The following is a 20,590-nucleotide window of genomic DNA, read 5'->3' as shown; positions in this document are numbered from 1 at the left end:
GATACGTTCTAATAAACATGACAAAACAAAGTGGAAATTATTAACTGGCAGTTTAAGGCATGTGATCCATCCCAGCAGTATTGTTCTAAAAGTTAAAGTTATTGTACTTGGATTAATATGCATGAACAAATCTCAGCAGAGGACCAGAGCATCCTGTTCTTCATAATCATTTACTGTAGAGTAGACGTTTTAAGTGCCAAAAGGAATGCTTATCAACAAAAAGCTAGTTGAATTTTATATAAAATTGCTACTCCAATTTTAAAATCTAATATATTTCCATTAATGAGTATGTTGAGTAACTGCCTGTTAAATCCAATAAATCAGTTCTCTAACATCTGTGCCTTTTTTCTCCCCTTCTTATATTTCTGTTTGTTGCTGGTGTTATTTTCCCTTTTTTAAAACACCATTTTCCAGGGAGAGGGATATTCTTTTTTCACTGGCACAGATGCGCTGTTTTCGCACATTAGTAAGTTGCGCTGCTTTGCCAGTCTCAGTTTTCCAACCAGTTTAAGACCAGCAGAGCGACTAAACTTTCACTTCATTGGCTACAGTATTCTGGGAGGGATTTTGCCAGAAGAAGGGAGGGCTGCAGCCTTACACCAGCAGAGTTCAGGCTGTCTTTGCTTCATCATCTAAAGGAAAATCCCCAGATAAGGCATAAATCTCATAGAGAGGACGGGGAAAATAAGCATGATAATTATTTCACAGGAGACTTATTCATCATCATCATGATGATGCAATTGAAAAAATATGGCTACTGTTACATTAGAGGGTTCTGTTTGCTGGATGGAAGTGTCGAGTAGACAGAGCTACGAAAGGTAGATAGGAAGCTGATTTTTTTTTATTATAATTATTATTATTGAATGTTTAAAGAGTTTGCTGTGGTATGCTGCATACCATATGTGTTACTTGGGGCAAGGAATTAGAGAAGAGATTTTGCCTATGAGCAAAGAATCTGTATAGGGGTGTGTAAGAGTTAAGTGAATTCAGTTCAAAGCAATTTAAATTGCTCTGTGTAGAGCCCAAGGAAATAAACCTTTCATTAAAAAAAATAGCATTCACAAAAATATTTCTGATTTTCTTTTTTTTAAATATTGCATCTCTACATGAATCTTGAACAGTGTTCTTTGTTTTTCTCACTTAAAACTTGAGTCAGTTTGTTTTTCCCTCCAGAAAACATTGACACTCTGTGTATCAAGTTGTATTAGAAAAATGTTATGTAAAGTACAAAGATGAATGCATAGTGTGTGTTTTGAATTTTTGTACTTAAGATTCAACTTCTTAGAGGCTTATACAAGATAATTAAAGTTAAAGATCAGTGTTGATTTATATAATATTTAAATGCTAGTAGGGAAACTGATACAGTAAAACTTAAGACATAAATTTAAGAACTGAACATGTTTCTTTTTGCTGCAATTTCACTGTGATTTTCAGAGATTTCAGATTGCTTTATGGAAAAAAATTGTTTACACATGTTCACCTTTAGCCAATCCAGAGTTATGACAGATTTTTCTATACAGGTAGTCCTCACTTAATGGCCACAGTAGGGACTTGGAAACTGGTTGTTAAACAGTGCAGTCGTTAAGTGAGTTACTACGTGACAGGACTTGATTTTACGACCATTTTTTCGATGGTTGTTAAGTGAATCACTGTTTCCCCAATGAACATTTTTTGTCGGAAACTGGCAAAAAAGATCACAAATTACGATTGTGTGACTGCAGGACACTGCAACTGGTCATAAATGCAAGCTGGCTGCCAAGTGCCTGAGGTGTGATCGCATGACTGCAGGGGTGGTATGTGTTAGTATATTGTTTTCTGCTACAGATTAAGGTTACTATGGTAACTAATCATTTTGGCCAGGTGAAGAGGTTGAATTTAATTGTCCTCTTTTTAGGTGATAATAGTTGAATTGCCTGAAGGGAGGGCAGTTTGCTTGTTAGTTTTCAGTTCCTTCTCTTTAGGCTTGTAGGGAATAAGCAGCTCTCAGAGAGCCTGTGAGAATGCAGAAGCCTGTAAATATGTTTTTGTGCTTTCTGTAAATAAATTTATTTTTATAGAAATGCCTGGTGTGTGACTTTTCTGATCTCTCCTGGGCCAAATGCTTTCTAGCACTCTGCCAACAGGTTATGGGCCCAGTAAGCAGCCCAGTAAACCCAGTAAGCCCAGTAAAACCCAGAGAGAATAGAGAGATCAGCTCCACGCCTCATGCACAATTTAAAGGCAGGTAGCAAAGACCTGTGAAGATTTTCTTTGGAGCCACCTGGAGATTTTCCAGCAACTGCCAGTCTACAGGACAAAGAAGCCAGCTGAGGTGACTTGCAAAAGAAGGAAGAAGCCATGGCTACCTCCCAGCCCTCAGCGATGCCTCTGGAGCGCCCATCAGAGACCAACTATTTGAATTGGGCCCTGAAGATGGAGATGTATCTTCGCAGAGAGAATCTTTGGCTGCCAATTGGTGAGCAAACCCCCCAAAATCCCAGTGCTGAATGGCTGAGACAGGATGAGCGGGCTAGAGCCACCATTATCCTGGGAGTTGAGGACAATCAGCTAGTCCACATGCGAGGTATGCAGTCTGCAAAGCAACTTTGGGACGCTTTGAGAGACTTGTATGTAAAGGCAACAGCAGGGAGTAAACTTACCCTGACAAAAAAGCTGCACAAAGCCTACCTTGCAGAAGGAGATAGCCTTCCTGAGCACCTGCATTATATTCAGCAGCTGTTTGTTGAGTTGCAGGAGAGAGGAATGGAATTTACACCTCTCACAAAATCCTATATCCTCCTGTCTTCACTGAATGAAACGTGGGACACACTGATTTGTACCCTGGAGACTATGCCTGAAGCAGACCTCACCCCATCGTATGTTACACAGCGCTTACTCACTGAATGGGAGAAGAGAGAGGAAAGATCCCCCCCCCCCCAATCTCTTCTGGAAAGCTGCAGTACCAGAAAACAAGGGAAAAGAAGCTGAGGCCACAGCACTAGCCAGCCAGCGATGCTTCACTTGTGGTTCAGCTGGACATTTGTAGAAAGACTGTCCCTTGAGACCCAAGAGTAGAAAGACAGAGAAGAACAAGGGCAACACAGAAGAAGGCTCTTCAGACAACCCAAATTGCACAGGTTGCTGAAAAGGGTAGTTCTGATGTATGGGTGTTAGATTCTGGGGCCAATTGTCATGTATGTAATTGTAAAAGCTCTTTTGTGTCACTGTCTAAAACAAACAGACAAAGTGTATCTTTGTAATGGTTGCCTATTCTAAAACACTATCAGACTCATGAGCAGGAATTCAAAGATATCTGATTTATTAAAGAATAGTATGCAGGATCACAGAGAAAGCTGAGAATGATAAAAGCACACCAAATGCAAACTAAAAACCCTCTGTGTAAATGAGATCCCTCCCCCCATAGAATCGTCCCAAGTTCACAATCCCAGGTGCTCCTAACGGTTTCTGATGGTCTGCTGGAAAAGTCCTTGAACAGAGAACATAACCCAAACACATTCCATTGTAATGAACACAGATACAGAGCTTGGCACAAGGTTTCACAGCAGCTCCCTCCCAAACAGAAACGCGCGTCAGCGCCATGGCATGTGAAACGTTACGATGTATACTATACATTGAAACAGTGAACATGACCATCTTTGGCTGATGGGTCTGTGATCAAAATTATGGGACAAGGTGACTTGTATTTATCCTGCTTGGGAGAAACTGTAAAAGGTCTGTTGTATGTACCAAATTTACAATCAAACCTTTTATCTGTGGCACAATTAGCTGCAACAGGGTATGTCATAACATTTAAGAAAAATGGTTGTGAGATACGTAAAAATGAAAAATTGTGTGCTACTGGTATGTTAAAAGACTCCTTGTACATTGTGCAAAATGCAAGGAAGCCAAGCTGCAAGGCTGCAGTTGGCAACACACCATATCATGACCAATGTGTACACCTGATGCACAGGAGATTTGGTCATGCTAATTTCAAGTATATAGCACAAATGCCACAGCTATGTGCTGACCTAAAGATAAAACCCTGTGATAAATACTTAGACTGTGTAGTTTGCAAAGAATGCAAAACACTAAAAGCTCCTGTGAGTAAACACAGTGACAGTGTTACAACTAGATGTCATGTTCATCGTTCCAATGGTTTGCATACATCGTAACGTTTCGCATGTCATGTTTCTGATCCGTGTCTATCATCTGCGGGGTGGGGAATTCCAGCCCTGCCAGGGTGTTATCTCTGTGCTGCCCTGAAGGAATGTGTGTTTGGGTTATGAAATGTACTCAAGGTTGCTTTCCCAGGCAGATGTGTGACGCTTGCCAACGCTGGGAGGGGGTGGTTGCGATGCTGGGGTGAGGGGCGGGATCGGCTTGGAGGCGAGGGTTTTTAGTTTGTATTTGGCGCGCTTTTACTTATTCTCAGCTTTCTTCGTATATGCATACTATCCTTTCAATAAATCAGTTTTATTCACTAACCCCTGGTGAGACTGAGTTGGTTGGGATAAGGCAATCATTACACTAGACCTTTGGAAATTGTACACTCTGACATTATTGGTCCTTTTGCTCCAAGTCTTGGACAAGAAGGTATGTAATGACCATCATTGATGATTTCTCAAGATACACGTTTATCTACATCTTAAAACATAAAGATGAGGCATTTGAGAAATTTAAAGGTTTTGTGACATGGGCAGATAGAAAATTCCCTAGGCCTGTATCTGCACTCCAGTGTGATAGAGGAGGAGAGTACCTTTCTCACAAATTCAAAAGGTGCCTAGCAGAAAAAGGGATAGAACAAATTCTTTCTAACCTTTACATCCCTCAGCAAAATAGTGTTGCTGAAAGAAAGGGCAGAACCTTGCAAAATGCAATGGAATGCATGCTTAAAGATTCACATTTATCTGTCATGTTCACCGTTTCAATGTGCTTGGTACATCGTAACGCTTCGCATGTCATTTGCCTGATACGTGTTTGCTCTTGGGAGAGGGGAAGATTCCTCATTAGGGAGGTGTTATCTGTTGGCCGCTGGATTGGAATGTGTTTGGGTTATCTCATGTGTTCAAGGTTGCTTTCCCAGGATGTGTGGAAAACGGTTACCAGCACCTGGGAGGGGGGTGGTTGCTATGGCTGGTAGGGGGGAGGGATCACGTTTGGAGCCGAGGGTTTTTAGTTTGTATTTGGCGTGCTTTTAGTCATTCTCAGCTTTCTCTGTATCTGCTATGATTTCCCTAATAAATCAGATTTCATTTAAGTAACCTCTTGTGAGTCTGAGTGCTTGGGATAGGCAACCATTACATAAAGCTGAGAATCCAAAACTTCAAATCCTGCTGGCCCCTATCCAGGGAAAGACAGGTTCTTTCGATCCTGTGAGGGAGAGTGCTGGCGATGGCCGATCCAAATGTGCTACTCGTGGAGAGTGATGGGTCGAGTGAAGGAGAGCCCGACTCTACCATGATGCGCCCCGACAGAGCCCCCCTGGGAGAACTCTCAGCGATTCGGGAGGAGGCGAGTTCGGGGTCTGAAGGCGAAGCTACGGGCATGAAGACCGCGCCAGAGACCATGGTCACGACCCCGGGCGAACTGGTCACCTGGGACGACAGTCGTGGGGACTTCTCGGAGGCGAGGGGTTTGTCCTGGAGGCAGAGATACCCGCTGTCCCCAACGGTGGTACAGGTGCCGCCGAGGGGGGACTCCCCCACTCCGGACCGAATTCGGGTGCTAGAGTCGAAGATGGACTCTCTGGAGCTCATTCTGCAGAAGATGAGCATGGACCTGAGTTCGCTGAAAGAGGTGCGGGACGGGTCAAGCCAGCGGCATTCGACCCTTTCCTCCCAGGCACAGTCCCCAGAACGGAGAAGGGGAGCTCGCCCGAGAGAGGGGGACCGGGCTCCCAGGGTGGAACTAGCGTCGCCACCCGTCCCTGAGCGGAGGCAGCCAGGAGCTGTCAAAGCAGCTGAACCGCTAGTGGGGGGGGTGCGGCCCGGCGGGCGGAGGACTGAGGGACTTTTCTGTCAAGTTCGACGGAGACCTGACAAAACTCTCGTTCTTCCTGACGAATGCCAAGGTGTACTTGGAAGAGTGGGGGTCGCTTTTTCACTCGGAAAAAGCAAAAATCATCACCATTGCCACCAAGCTTAAGGGGAGGGCAGCGGACTGGTATGTACAGATGTGCCAGTCGGAAGCCCCGGAACTGGAGAAATTTGATGAATTCCTCTGGGCCCTACAGCACCATTTTGAGGATCCACAAGCTAAGGAGCGGGCAAAGCGTGCCTCGAAAGAGCTCAAGCAGGGATCGAGAACCGTGGCTGACTACGCGCTGGAGTTTAAAGCGCTAGCGGGGAAGGTGGAAGATTGGTCGCAGGCAACTGTAATAGAGTTGTTCAAGGATGGTTTAAACACCGAAGTGCTGTGCTGGTCGCTGGGGCGAGATGATCCTGACAGCTTATACGGGTGGATCCAGCTCGCTGGAAAGGCTGAGCATGCCCATGAGGTGTTTGCGCAGAGACAGGCGATGAAGTCGGGGCGAGACGGAAAACCCACCCGCCCTTCGGGCTCCTTTGGAAGATCCGGACAACGTTCGTGGGAAGAGGAGAAGGAGTGCCGTTACACGAAGGGGCAATGCCTGCGCTGCGGCAAGGAGGGGCACCGCGTGGCGACGTGCCCACGGGCGAAGGGCGAGGACAGGCAGGGAAAGTCAACTGCGAAGTCCCCCTCTCTGCCGAGGAAGATGAAAGCAGCAGTGGCTGACAGCGAGCTGGAAAGCGTGCCATTCTACGGGGATGAGGGTGAACCGGAATTGCTGCAGCCGGCGGGAAACGCCAGCCACCTGCTCTAAAGGGCGCCACAGGGCAGGTGGTAGAGGAGGGGCGCGAGCCTGTGTCGGTGAGTGGCAACTATCGCATTCTCACTGTGAAAGTGAAGTTGGGATCCCGCTCGAAGACGATAGAAGTGTGGGCGATGATCGATTCTGGGTGCTCACGGTGCTTAATGCATCCCGACGTGGTAGCTGCCTTGGAGTTGCCCACCTTTCCGTTGCAACGACCCATAGCTTTCACCCAATTGGACGGATCCATGGCAGGGGGCAAACCGGTCACGCATTTCACCAGTTTGGTAGCCTTGCAAATGGGTAGCCACCGGGAGGGGTTGTCATTTGTAGTGGCTCCGGTGGGGGGTCCTTTGGTGGTTTTGGGTGTCCCATGGTTGGTCCAACAAAATCCGCAGATAAATTGGGTCTATCGAACTGTAACCTTTAGGGACGGATTTTATCAAGCACCAGAGGGAAACGAAGCCCCAGAGGAGGTGGGGGGGGGTAGTGGCAGCTGCGATTCCGCAGTACCCAACCCCTCCTCTTGAGGTCTACCGGAGGAATACCAGGCATTTGCTGATGTGTTTGGGGAGAAAGAAGCGGATCAACTTCCCCCCCATCGGAAAACTGACTGTGCCATTGAGCTGGTGCCTAACACCCAATTGCCTAAGCCAAAGATTTACTCAATGACTCAGAAGGAACTAACTTTGTTACGGGAGTTTGTGGACAAAAACTTGGCAAGAGGGTTCATTGAACCAGCTAGCTCGCCAGTGGGGGCACCAGTTCTCTTCCGCCCGAAGAAAGATGGAACATTAAGACTCTGTATTGATTTCTGTGGGCTCAATGCAGTCTCAATATCAAATAAATATCCCTTGCCTTTGATAAAAGATATGTTATCACATCTGGCTAAGGGGAAAATCTTCTCGAAACTGGATTTAAGGGAAGCCTATTACCGTGTGAGAATCCGGGAGGGGGATGAATGGAAAACGGCATTCAATTGCCCGTTGGGAGCTTTTCAATATAAGGTTTTACCGTTTGGTTTGGCTGGGGCTCCTGGGGTGTTTATGCAATTGATCAATGAAGTTTTACATGAACATCTGTTTAAAGGGGTATTGGTCTACTTGGATGATGTATTGATTTATACTGAAACTCTGGAAGAACATGTACAGTTGGTTAAGCAGGTGCTTCGCAAGCTAAGGAAAGCTGAATTGTATGCCAAACTGTCCAAATGTGCATTCCATCAAACACAAATTGATTATCTGGGGTACAGGATCTCAGATAAAGGCATAGAGATGGATCCTGCTAAAATCCAGGCCATCTTAGAATGGGAGTGACCCTGCACCCGCAGGCAGCTTCAAAGTTTCCTGGGGTTCAGCAATTACTACAGGTTGTTCATAAAGGGGTTCGCAGAAATAACTTTGCCCCTGACAGATTTGCTTCGGACGAAGGGGGTGGGAGAAACCTGCCGGGTAAAAAACCCAGGCGCGCTGCTTAGATGGACTCCGGCTTGCCAGGCAGCATTCAATAAGCTGAAGGAGTCTTTTACACAGGAGCCTATTTTACAACACCCTGACCCCTCCAAGTCTTTTGTTGTTCAGGTGGATGCCTCTGATTATTCCATTGGAGCCCTGTTGTTGCAAGCAGATGGGGCGGGTTGTTTAAAGCCATGTGCCTACCTGTCCCGCAAATTCTCTGAGACGGAGAGACGTTGGCATGTGTGGGAAAAGGAGGCTTTTGCAGTCAAAGCGGCTTTGGACTCTTGGCGGCATTTGCTGGAAGGGGCTAATCATCCATTTGAGGTGTGGACTGACCATAAGAACTTGGAAGCCCTTAGTACCCCTCGCAAGCTGAGCCCTAAACAAGTCCACTGGGCTCAGTTCTTTAACCGGTTCAGCTTCAAACTGAAGTTTATCCCAGGGAAAAAGAACTTTTTAGCAGACGCGCTGTCCAGGCAACCCCAGGACTCTAGCTCAGTGCCAGAGGTGGTCAGCATGCTGTGGACACAGCCACAACTGGGAATGCCGGCTGTGACCCGCAGCCAAGCCCGTGCGCAGCAGCCTGCCAGCAGTGATTCCGCTCCGCAAGGCACCTTGTCCATTTCATCTCAATTGCAACAAAAGTTTCTAAAGGAGCAAAAAACTGACACTTGGTTGCTAGCCAATAGAGACAGTGTTACTTTTGACCGGGGATTCGCTTGGAAATCAAATCGTCTCTATGTCCCTGACAGCTTGCGAAAGGAGGTTTTACTCCGTTCGCATGATGATAAGGTTGCTGGACACTTTGGCTTTGTAAAAACTTTGCACCTGGTTCGCAGACAGTTTTGGTGGCCCACATTGCGCAAAGATGTGAAGGATTATGTGGCATCTTGTTCTGTTTGTGCTATGTCTAAACGTAAGGTGGGAAAGCCTCACAGCTTGTTGCAACCAGTGGCCAGTCCCGCTTGCCCCTGGGAGGAGGTTTCCATGGATTTCATAGTGGAGTTGCCTCCCAGCCAACAAAAAACTGTGATTTGGGTAGTAAAAGACTATTTCTCCAAGCAAGCTCATTTTATCCCATGTGTCTCCATTCCTTCGGCACGACAATTGGCCCGCCTATTCCTTGTACATGTGTACAGGTTGCACGGTTGTCCCTCCCGCTTAATTTCTGACAGGGGCACACAATTCACCTCTCGGTTTTGGCAGGCATTTTTAAAACTGTTGGGCACTAAACAGGCATTGTCAACGGTGTGGCATCCTGAGACTGACGGGGCCACAGAGGCGCTAAATTCAACACTGGAACAATATTTGCGTGCTTTCGTGAATTATCAACAAGACGACTGGGTTGACCTCCTTCCTTTTGCTGAGGTTGCCTACAACAACGCCGTTCATCAAAGCACCGGTCAAACCCCTTTTCGCACCGTTCACGACAGGGATTTTGTCCCAATCCCTGACTTGCAGCCATCTATCCCGCCTGCTTCACCGTCCGAATGGGCAACACAGCTGGCGGACTCTTGGCCGATCATCCAGCAGGCACTAGCAGACGCACAGTCTGCTTACAAGCAGCACGCTGATAAAAAGCGTGCCTCTCACCCTTCGTTTCAAGTGGGGGACATGGTGTACCTGTCTACCAAATTCATCAAGTCCTCTCAACTATCGAAAGAATTAGCTCCTAAGTTTGTGGGTCCGTTTCCTATTGTGGCTCAAATTAACCCAGTGACTTTTAAACTTGAATTGCCGCATAATTTGAAACGCTTACACCCTGTCTTTCATTGCAGTTTGCTCAAACCCCTTACTCGCTCTGACCGCTGGCATGATCAACCTCCGCCGCCTCCTCCCATCATGATTGATAGGCAACAACATTTTGAAGTAAAAGAAATTCTTGACTCCCGCCAGCTTCGCAACACACTGCAGTACCTAGTTCGCTGGAAACATTTCCCCCACCCGGAATGGGTGGCCGCTCACGATGTCGCTTCCCCTATTCTTGTTCGTTGTTTTCATAACACTTACCCTTCCAAACCAGGTCCATAATTTTTTTTGGGGGGGGCAGTATGTCATGTTCACCGTTTCAATGTGCTTGGTACATCGTAACGCTTCTCATGTCATTTGCCTGATACGTGTTTGCTCTCGGGAGAAGGGAAGATTCCTCATTAGGGAGGTGTTATCTGTTGGCTGCTGGGTTGGTATGTGTTTGGGTTATCTCATGTGTTCAAGGTTGCTTTCCCAGGATGTGTGGAAAACGGTTTCCAGCACCTGGGAGGGGGGTGGTTGCTATGGCTGGTAGGGGGGAGGGATCACGTTTGGAGCCGAGGGTTTTTAGTTTGTATTTGGCGCGCTTTTAGTCATTCTCAGCTTTCTCTGTATCTGCTATGATTTCCCTAATAAATCAGATTTCATTTAAGTAACCTCTTGTGAGTCTGAGTGTTTGGGATAGGCAACCATTACATTATCTTTGAAGTATTGGGGAGAGGCAATATCTACTGCTTCTTATGTACAAAACAGATTGTATAATTCAGGACACTCCATTCCATTTGTTTTATGGTGTGAAACCAAAGGTAAACCATCTTAGAGTGTTTGGTAGTACTGCATGGGAACCCAATATTCCAAAACAACAGAGAAGGAAAGGAGGCCCCACAACAAAGAAAGCCATCTTTGTTGGCTATGAACAAAGCCAAAAGAGCTACAGGTTCATAATGGGAGAGAAATTAATAATTAGCAAAAGCACTTCTTTTGCTGAACAAAACTGGGGGAGATTAAATTCTAGCTCTCCAGTTGATCTGACCACCGCAAGAGAACAGCAAGGACTTGCTGATGGTGATCTTTTGCCTGATGGGGACATTAAACCAGAAAAGCAAACTGAAGATCTGTCTGATGAGACAGATGCTTCTCAGGAAAGTGATAGGAGTCAAAATTTAAGCCCTGTATTACCTTGCAGATCTCAAGAGAAGTAATAAAGGTGTTCCTCCATCACGTTTTCAGGCTGAAACAGTAAAAGCTTTTCACATATTCACAGAACCTGAGTCTTTAGAACAAGTGAATGCTTTACTACCTGAGATTGCACAAAATTGGCATTCTGCCATGCGACAGGAGTTAACATCCTTGAAAGAAAATAAAACACGGAAACTGGTAAATCTACCTCCCAATGAACACTGTCTAGGTTGTAGGTGGGTTTTCAAACTGAAAAGGGATGCTGATGGCAAAATCCAAAAATATAAAGCAAGGTTAGTTGCAGAAGGGTTCACTCAAAGGAAAGATTTAGACTTTGACAAGACTTTTGCACCAGTTACTAAAGGTGAATCAATTAGATTACTGTTAAAAATTGCTGCACTCAAAGGAATGTCAGTTCACCACTATGACATTCAAACTGCATTTCTCTATGGTGATTTAGACCACAAATTATATGCAGCAACCCCCTGGCTATGAAAAAGGGGAGAATCTAATCTGTGAACTGCAGAAGTCAATCTATGGGTTAAAACAGGCCGCTAGATCCTGGAACCAAAAATAGATGAAAAACTGCAGAATTTTGGTTTTGAAAAAGGAAAAGCAGATCCATGTGTATATATGAAGAAAGACAAGGCTGTATGTATCTATGCATTTATGTTGATGATTTGCTGCTGTTCACATCAACACAAAAACAAAAGCTTGATTTTGAAGCCTGCATAAAAAGCCATTTCACATTAAAAAGCCTTGGAACAGTAACAAATTACCTAGGCTTGGAAATACACAGGGAGAAGGATGGTAGCTTTCTGTTCAACCAAAGGGGAGATAACATTAAAATATTGTGAATGGAAAGACATACAGAGTTGACAAAGAAAATTGATTTGTGTCTCATTCTGTAGCATAAAAAGGGGAGTGTTAGTATATTGTTTTCTGCTACAGATTAAGGTTACTATGGTAACTAATCATTTTGGCTGCGTGAAGACGTGTAATTTAATAGTCCTCTTTTTAGGTGATAATAGTTGAATTGCCTGAAGGGAAGGCAGTTTGCTTGTTAGTTTTCAGTTCCTTCTCTTTAGGCTTATAGAGAGTAAGCAGCTCTCAGAGAGCCTGTGAGAATGCAGAAGCCTGTAAATATGTTTTTGTGCTTTCTGTAAATAAATTTATTTTTATAGAAATGCCTGGTGTGTGGCTTTTCTGATCTTTCCTGGGCCAAATGTTTTCTAGCACTCTGCCAACAATATGACATTTTGCAACAGTCGTAAGTGTGAGTACAGGTCGTAAAGCACTTTTTCCAAGGCTGTCGTAACTTCGCACCACCGTTAAATGAACTGTCGTTAAGCAAGGACTACCTGTATCTCTTAAATGAGAAATAATATTACCTGATAATTTATGAATAGTATCACCTGCTCCGTCTTTTATTTTCTATAGCAGAAGTGTTGATAGGTAAAGAGCTGCTGGATAAATACCTACCTTAGTGGTAACTTCCAAATTCTGATTACTAATCCTTCCTAGAGTGCATCTGCTGACCACAAAATAATAATATTTTTTTCTTTAGAAAGCATGGTAGACGCAAATGTGAAGAATTTATATGGATCATGTCTCAGGTCTAAACTACAGTATAACAATTTGGAAAAAAACAGAACTCTGTTTTTTATTGAACCCCATTTGCCTAACAGTAATATAAATGCAGTCTAAGGCTACTTGTAGGCTGTGTTTGCACAACTTTACTAAGTCATGGGCAGAATTAGAGTTTTGTGTAAATACTGTAGCCCATTCATCATTGAGTTAGAGGGGGACAGTTTTAACTCTGATCAGCCCCAGGATTGGATTGGGCTAATCAAATCTCTGTCTTAAATTCAAAATGGGTTGTTTCAATAATTCTGGATATGTTTTGAACTCAAAACAACCCTCTGTTTGATGTTTAAATGAACTAGTGATAAAGCTGACTCTAGCTCTAAAGATTTCCATAATGGTCAAAACAAACTTTTGAAGTCAAAATAACTTTGGATTTGAAGCAAAGTGTTTTCACATTCAAAACATGTTGTACATTCCTAGATAATACAAATATGTCTACTGTTTACTTCTATATCTAAGAATGGTTTGTTAGCAACTATGAATAGTTTGTTTCTGCTGAAAAGGGATATATCTGTTGTTGGAAAAGGAATATATCTTCTGTCCTGTGATGTGTTGAACTAGTAATATCACCAAATCTAAATTAAACACTTTGTGTTGTACTGATTTTTAAAAAGAGAACTAATTACATATTTAAATATCCATTGAAATCAGTTGGATGTAAGATAATTGATGGGATCATCCCTGGGGACCTGTCTTTTATTTATAAATCAGGCAATATTTTTTTCTTATACTATACCTACTTTCAAGGAAAAGTTCTTAAATCTGTTTAAGATCTATTTATTAATGTGATAGTTGAATATAGAATAGACTTCATGGCTATTTGTGAATGGCACTGATATATTGATATGTTTTGAAACTAGCTTTATATTGTTCCATCACTGATTAGTGTTAAATAATTTTATTTCTTCAATTTGAATCTTATATTAACATCCAGCTTTAAATGTTTTAAATATGTTTTCCTTAGCTATTGTTCCATTTCCTGTATTTATCATAAGTTCCATGTTAGGCTGATGCAGTTTTAGTGGCTAATAAAAAGTTCTAAATACATTTTATATTCTGTGTTCCCATATTTAAGGCAGTGCAACAAGACTGCATTATGTTTAATGTCCCCTCTAGTATTTCTATTCTCTTACAGGCCCAATTTAGATGTAATAACTTGTACCTTTCATTCTGTCTTGTTTAAAAGATGTGAATGTAGTCTGCATGCCCAACTACAGGCTCTAGACTCAGACACATAATATGTTGTGTCCAACTGAAGTTTTTGGAGTATAAGAGTCGTGCATGCTTTCCTATCTACTTGCATAATGCTGTTTTGCAACTTTGTCAGTCTGTCCAATGCCATGTACTGCCATTAACTAGTCCTCTTCTCCATGGGTCTGTCCTGTGACTATGTCAGTCCACCCACGACCTTGGAACACCTGTCTCAAATTTCCTGCATTAGTAGCTTCAGCTAATTCCCATCTCCTCCCTCCAGGGAATTCCCTGCTAAATCTGGCCCCAAGGTAGTCATGGGGATACCTCTACCAGATTAGCTCCTAAGAGACTCTGGTTTTGTTTATGAATATCTGTACCAAATCTGCCTCCAAAATCTTACAGTGACAGTCCTGCCAGACTGGCCCCTAAGATACCTGGCATAACTCTTTCAATCATGTACTTCATTGGACGTGGCAATGCCACAGAATTGAAGCTACAGCCCTTTCTTCAGTAAGTTTTGTGCATGAGGCTCCCAAAGCCGACAAGATTTTCCTCTTCATTGTTCCTTTACTTTAGCTGGGTAAGAGATTACAAAATTGAGCTTCTGAGGCTTGATAAGTGATTACAAAATTCGGTGTCCTAATCTAAAAGAGGAAAAGAAAGGGAAAGAAGGAAACAGGAAAGGGAAAGGCTTTCAAGGTCTTTCTGGAAGATACAAGCTAAAGATTGATGTTAAATTCCTACCATCCAATGCAGAATCATTAAATGCTTCATTGATCTTTCAGAGTCAGGGTCACATGGAAAAAGGGTGCTGGGCAAAACAGAAGCAATTGACAAGTTCATCCTGGGAGGTCCAAGAGATGTTTTGAATGAATCTCTCCTCCATATCTCTGTCTATCCTTTCCATTGGTTCTTTACCCCACTTCTCCATATATGGGATCAACTTCATCTGTATGAACATGTGCTTTAGGCATGAAGGCTGGCTGGGTGACCTTGGGCCAGTCACTCTCAGCCCAAGAGCCAATCAGGCATAGTAGGAGAGTTCTAGTCCTGCCTGAGGCATGGAAGCCAGCTGGGTGACCTTGGGCCAGTCCCTCTCTCTCAGCCCAACTCACCTCACAGGGTTGTTGTGGGGAAAAGGGAAGGAGGAAGGAGTATTAGTTATGTTCCCCACCTTCAGTTATTTATAAAAATAATAAAGGCGGGATAGAAAATACATACATACATAAATACATAAATATAACTAGCTATTTCTTTTAGGAACTTGTTTCCATTTCTTGCTCCTTCTTGCGTTTAGATATTAACTTCCAGCATCTTGAAATGAACTCATCCACAAAATCTGAAGAAGGTATGAGGGGCAGGAGCAAGTGTGTTGGTCAGGCACCTGTGACTTTTCAAAATTGTAGTAGAGCAAGACTCAACAATTCTGACATAGTTTCTTTCATTGTATAAATCAGCTATCCATGCCCACAAGTGAGGCATGACTCTTGGTCAGATATAGAATCAGATTACCTCAACTTCTTCCTCTGCTGGAGATAGAAAAGATACTTGATTTTTATCTTGATGCAATCTTGCAACTCTTGGTGGTTACAATGTCATAGTAATATAACAACATCAGAATTGAAACAACGTACAATCCAAATCATAAAAACAAAACTGAAGTAGGAGAGAAAAATAATAACTGCAAGAGCTGCAAGTGTTGAAAGGCTCTTTGAAAAAGCTGTTTTGAATAACCCCTAAAAGGAAAGGGGCCAGTCTCATCTCAGTGGGGAGCCCATTTTACAGTGTTGGTACTGCTTTGGAGAAGTGGTGCCCTCTAGCTTCAGCTTCCCTGTCATCCTGGAAACATGGGACAACAAGGAGCCCTCCTTACATGATCAGATAGGCCGGTCTGAGTCCACCTGGAGGAGGCAATCTTGTAGGTACCCAGGTGCCAAATCATGAAGAGCTTTACAGGGTAACACCAGCACTTCAATTGTACTCAGAACTGAACCAGTAACCAGTGCAGGGGCCGCAGCATGGGTGTAAGATGTTCCCAAGGGTAGAACTCAGGAGAAGTCTGTGGACTATGGATGGTAAACAGTGGCATAGTCTATCTTCCCAGCAGCCGCTGAATTAACGGTTAGTATCTCTCAGGAAGCTGGAGAAATGCAGGGAACTGAAAAGAACTTTTTCTTCAGAAATTTATAAATTCTATAGTAAAACACCTAGCCAGAAATTTGCTCTAATATATACAGTATGTGTGCTGTGTGCATATGTATGTATGTATAGACACACACATATACACAACACACACACACACACACAAAATAGTTTTACAAATAGGAGTACTTTATTTTGTACATAATTCATTATAATTGGTCATTAGCTTAGTTAATAAAAAAATAATTTTTTGTCTTAGCTCTGCCCTTTTCCAGAGTCAGGCCTCTGGTCAGTGCATGTAAACATATGGTTATATGCACAAACACATAAGTACACATGAACACATTTGTTATGCAAAAAAAATCCAGGATTGCCAATCTTAGCTGACTAGTTTGAAATATGGATAATGGACAACAGGGTGTTCATGATTTTTTTTTCCCTGATTGATCTTAATTTTTGAAATCGTCTTAAATTCAGTGTTGTGTTCCTTTGGATTCAATATCTTAGTCAGATCAACTACATGTTTATATTTCAAGGACAGAAATATTTATAGGAACAATTATGCTGTAGTTAATAAAAATTAAGAGAGATTGAATTGAGAAGTTTCAAACCTCGACCACTAGAAACATGTACATGTTCCTGGTTTGTAAAATATCCACAGCAATTACTAATAGCATTTCAAAGTTTTCTTGGAAGCATGATGACATAATCTTACTTTATTTTGAAAAAATAAAACAGGATAGATTCAGATTACCATTCAATCAATATGTGTTTTGTGATAAAACCATGAGGATGTGAAGTACTAGTATATTTTTCAGTTTGTGTGTTTATCAATGGATCACTATTCTGGGTATGGAGGGAGTATAAAGCCTTCATAGCTGGCCACCATTTATGGTTGCCTTCTTCTCATCTGTACACTATGGAGAAAGGACATCAGCAATCAAACAGCAAGAATTGCTTTTGTTTCTTCTGGGGAATAATTTAGACATGACACACATGATTTTTGTAGGGATTCAATTTTTTGCTGATGATTGGGTGTTTCTCTTTCAAATTTAAGAAGACATTTTTGTTAGGAATGGGGTGAGGGAAGAAAGAGTACAGATTGGGACTTTACATCTGCTATTTTTTTTTGGTAGAAAGGAATGAACAAACAAGCTGTATGGTTGTTGATGATTCAATATACTTTGTTAGTTTAGTGCTTTCTAAGTATAATGAAATATAAATGCAATGATTCTACCCCTTCCTTGAATCCCTGTAGATTTTTGTTAAAGGAATATTTGCTCAGTCTGTGGTGCCATTGTTGTGATTTGGAATTAAGGAGGAATCCTCTCCTTGTCAGTGCCATGAAATGAGAGCCTGGCCTCTCGACTGAGTCTTCATTGGAGGATATATCTGAGGGAAACACAAGAATTTTTCCATCCCTGTTAGTTTTCCAAAGTACAGCAGAAACATTACAATGGAGACAGGTATAACGTTCACCAACAAGATGGAGTCCAGGTGTTTTGGAACAACTCCTATCATTCCTGAGGAAAGTCATGCTGCCTGGGACTCATCCAAAAGATTTGCATACAGTAGCTTGGATTGGTTGTCACCAGGAAAAGTTCAATGGTTGCCAATGATAACTATTTTTTTGAAATCATGTGATATTTTAACTGCTAGTTACTTTGACATACATCTCTGCATTGGTAGTGCAAATTATTGCATAGAAAAGGAGAATTATTCACTCTGAATGGACAGCACAGCACTAGGGGTGGGCAGAGGAGATTCCTTTGACAATTTTGGGCACCTAAGAGCTTTGGATCATTTTCCTCAATAAATAAATGAACAAGTATAATGTTTTTGACTCGTTTGCTTAATTGGGTTCTTTTTATCTAGTTTTAGGACATGTGTGGAGAACAGACCATGTTTTAGGTCATATTTATGCATAAATATTGAAACATTCAAAAGGGTTCACAAACTTTTAAGCACCACTGTATCATAAACAGCGCTGCAGTTCTAAATATTGAATCCAGTTATATTGTGGGCCTGCGTAAGATTGCACTGCACATGACAAAAGAACTGGAAGCTTAGCCAATCTTCTCAATATTCAGCATATTCATTTTCAATACATCCAAATTAAAAGGCTTAGTTATTTTATTTAAAACATGTTGCCAGCAGCATTTCATTGCTGGTGCCCCAGAATGCATAAAAATACTAAAATCTTAATCCTCTGACGTTTGGTCCTTACCTCCAAAAGCGAATAAATCCAAATCCAATGAGAAAACCCTTACTCTGAATATAATGTATTATTTTACTTGTATTGTATTGTACATCTTGTCTTTTTTATTTCCTGGGCTTTTAAAACATGTGGCTGATTGCAAATGTAACTATTGTAGCTATATTTCTGGAATAATTTTTAGAAAATGATATTCAAATATTATTTGAATAACTTTTTGGTTTTATTTTCACAGGTTTCTGCACTGTAAGTGCCTTATGATGTCATTGTGTAGAGATAACTTCATTGTTCTCGTGATGATCTCTCCCAGCTAGATATTGGTTTTAACCTTACAAATCATCTATAGCTGTTTGTCAGCTACTTCCTGTGAATCTGGTGCCAGCATTTACAAAACGTGAGAAAAAATATTGAACTGAGCAAGAAGACTGCTGGATGGGTAGCTTTTCCTATCTAATTAACACCAACAAAGAGGATACTACAACCTAAAATGTATAAAAGAATGCCATTGTATGAAAACAAAGTTTTTTACCAGTAGCATGAATGCTGGCCAGAAATGCTACTGAGCATGAATATTTTGCAGACAAAAGTGTACAAGTGGCATATATTGGTTGATAATTGCAATGTTCACCGATAATAGCTGCTTATTCATCTTTGTATGCATTGGATTTTCTTAAGCTACAACTGGTTTTATTGAAAGGAACTTCTTGGCTTGTTGGAGTTTTTAAACAGGCAATTTCATTAATAACTCACAAAATCAAAAGCAATTTTACGTCATGGCTTCGATTGTTGCTCCAGTAAGAGACACAAAATGGCTGACGTTAGAAGTATGCAGGCAGTTTCAGAGAGGGACTTGTTCACGTTCTGATGAGGAATGTAGATTTGCACATCCATCCAAAAGCTGCCAGGTTGAAAATGGAAGAGTGATTGCCTGCTTCGATTCCCTAAAGGTAAGAATGCATGCATTAGAAGGAGGTAATGTAAACATGCCCTCGTGCTAAGCTCTGCTTCTGATTCCTGAATGGATTACATCCAGGTAGTTTTCTTAACAACAGTATGGAATGGTGTGCTATTGACTTTTTCCAGGATGTTTCCCAGCTTCCCAGATTAGCCTTCAGCTCTGGAATTCCTTATTGCTATCCCATCCAAATAGTAATTGGGCCTGGCCCAGTTTAGCTTCCAAATCTAACTTAGTTGTACAGATGAGGCCACTTACTGAGGATGGTAAGAAGATTCCTACAGTAAATATATTACTGTTAACAGTTACTGTTAACTGTTGGGGTATCTCATTGTTACAGTAACTCAGTCAATACATTATTTTATTTTGTCTGATTAGTGGAAATTTAGTAAACTTTGGTCTAGTGGTTAAGGACTAGAGCAGGGAAACCTGAGTTCTAGTTCTGCCTTAGGCATGGAAGCCAGCTGGATGACTTTGAGCCAGTCACTCCCTCTTAGCCCTAAGAAGAAGACAATGGCAAATCACTTCTAAAATTGTTGCCAAGAAGACTGCATGGACTTTCCAAGTAGTTGCCAGAGGTCAAGACTGACTCAAAGACACCCTCCCTTGCCCCATACTCATATAACAGACATAGCATACAGTGTGGTTCATGCTTGTCTCAGTCTCACTGAACTATTAGGAACTCTGTGTGCTGAGATCTTAGACCCTTCTTCTGGCCAAAAGAGAATATACCTCATTGGCTATAATTAAAGTCCGCCTAAATGTATTACTATGTATATTATTGATATAAATAAGTCTTAGATTCATTTCTCTGAACTATGATGGATTATGGAACATCTGCCTGTACAGTAGAACCAAAAATTGTTGGTTCATAGCACTGGTTCATAAATATGAAATCATTGCCAGGTGATATCAGAGGATATCAAACATATAAGAGGATATCTTCACCCAAAAGTTACAATTATTATTTCATTTCCAATTAATTGGAGCCCTTCCATTTTGCAGTTTTGAATCTGGGTCTAGAAACTGCATTGTGAATTTACTAACTGTTCCCTGCTTGAGAGATGACATTACTTATTTGTTGATGATGATAGGGGGAGAAGAGGTATCTGCCACCTCCAAGAAAGTAATGATTTGGAGAACAGTCAGGTATCTCATAAAGGATAGCTGCCACACAGTTAGGTTCCAGATTACAGATATAAACTAAAAACTCTGGATGGAAAATCTACATACCCAGTAAGCAG

At 42.1% G+C, this 20,590-nt stretch overlaps 1 protein-coding gene across 2 annotated transcripts in view; it reads left to right on the top strand.

The window, feature by feature from the left end:
• The first annotated feature begins 613 nt into the window (after positions 1–613).
• The window catches only part of MBNL2 (muscleblind like splicing regulator 2), a 90,466-nt gene continuing 70,489 nt past the window's right edge, over positions 614–20,590 (top strand). For both annotated transcript variants that reach the window (XM_063304642.1, XM_063304643.1), the window contains exons 1-2: positions 614–818; positions 18,627–19,338. In XM_063304642.1, coding sequence (XP_063160712.1) covers positions 19,165–19,338 — 174 coding nt within the window. In that variant the 5' untranslated portion in view covers positions 614–818; positions 18,627–19,164. The remainder of the gene's footprint in view (positions 819–18,626; positions 19,339–20,590) is intronic.

The sequence above is a fragment of the Candoia aspera genome, chromosome 5 (assembly GCF_035149785.1).
Source record: "Candoia aspera isolate rCanAsp1 chromosome 5, rCanAsp1.hap2, whole genome shotgun sequence".
Taxonomy (NCBI): Eukaryota; Metazoa; Chordata; class Lepidosauria; order Squamata; family Boidae; genus Candoia; species Candoia aspera.
This window is presented reverse-complemented; position numbering and strand designations above follow the sequence as displayed.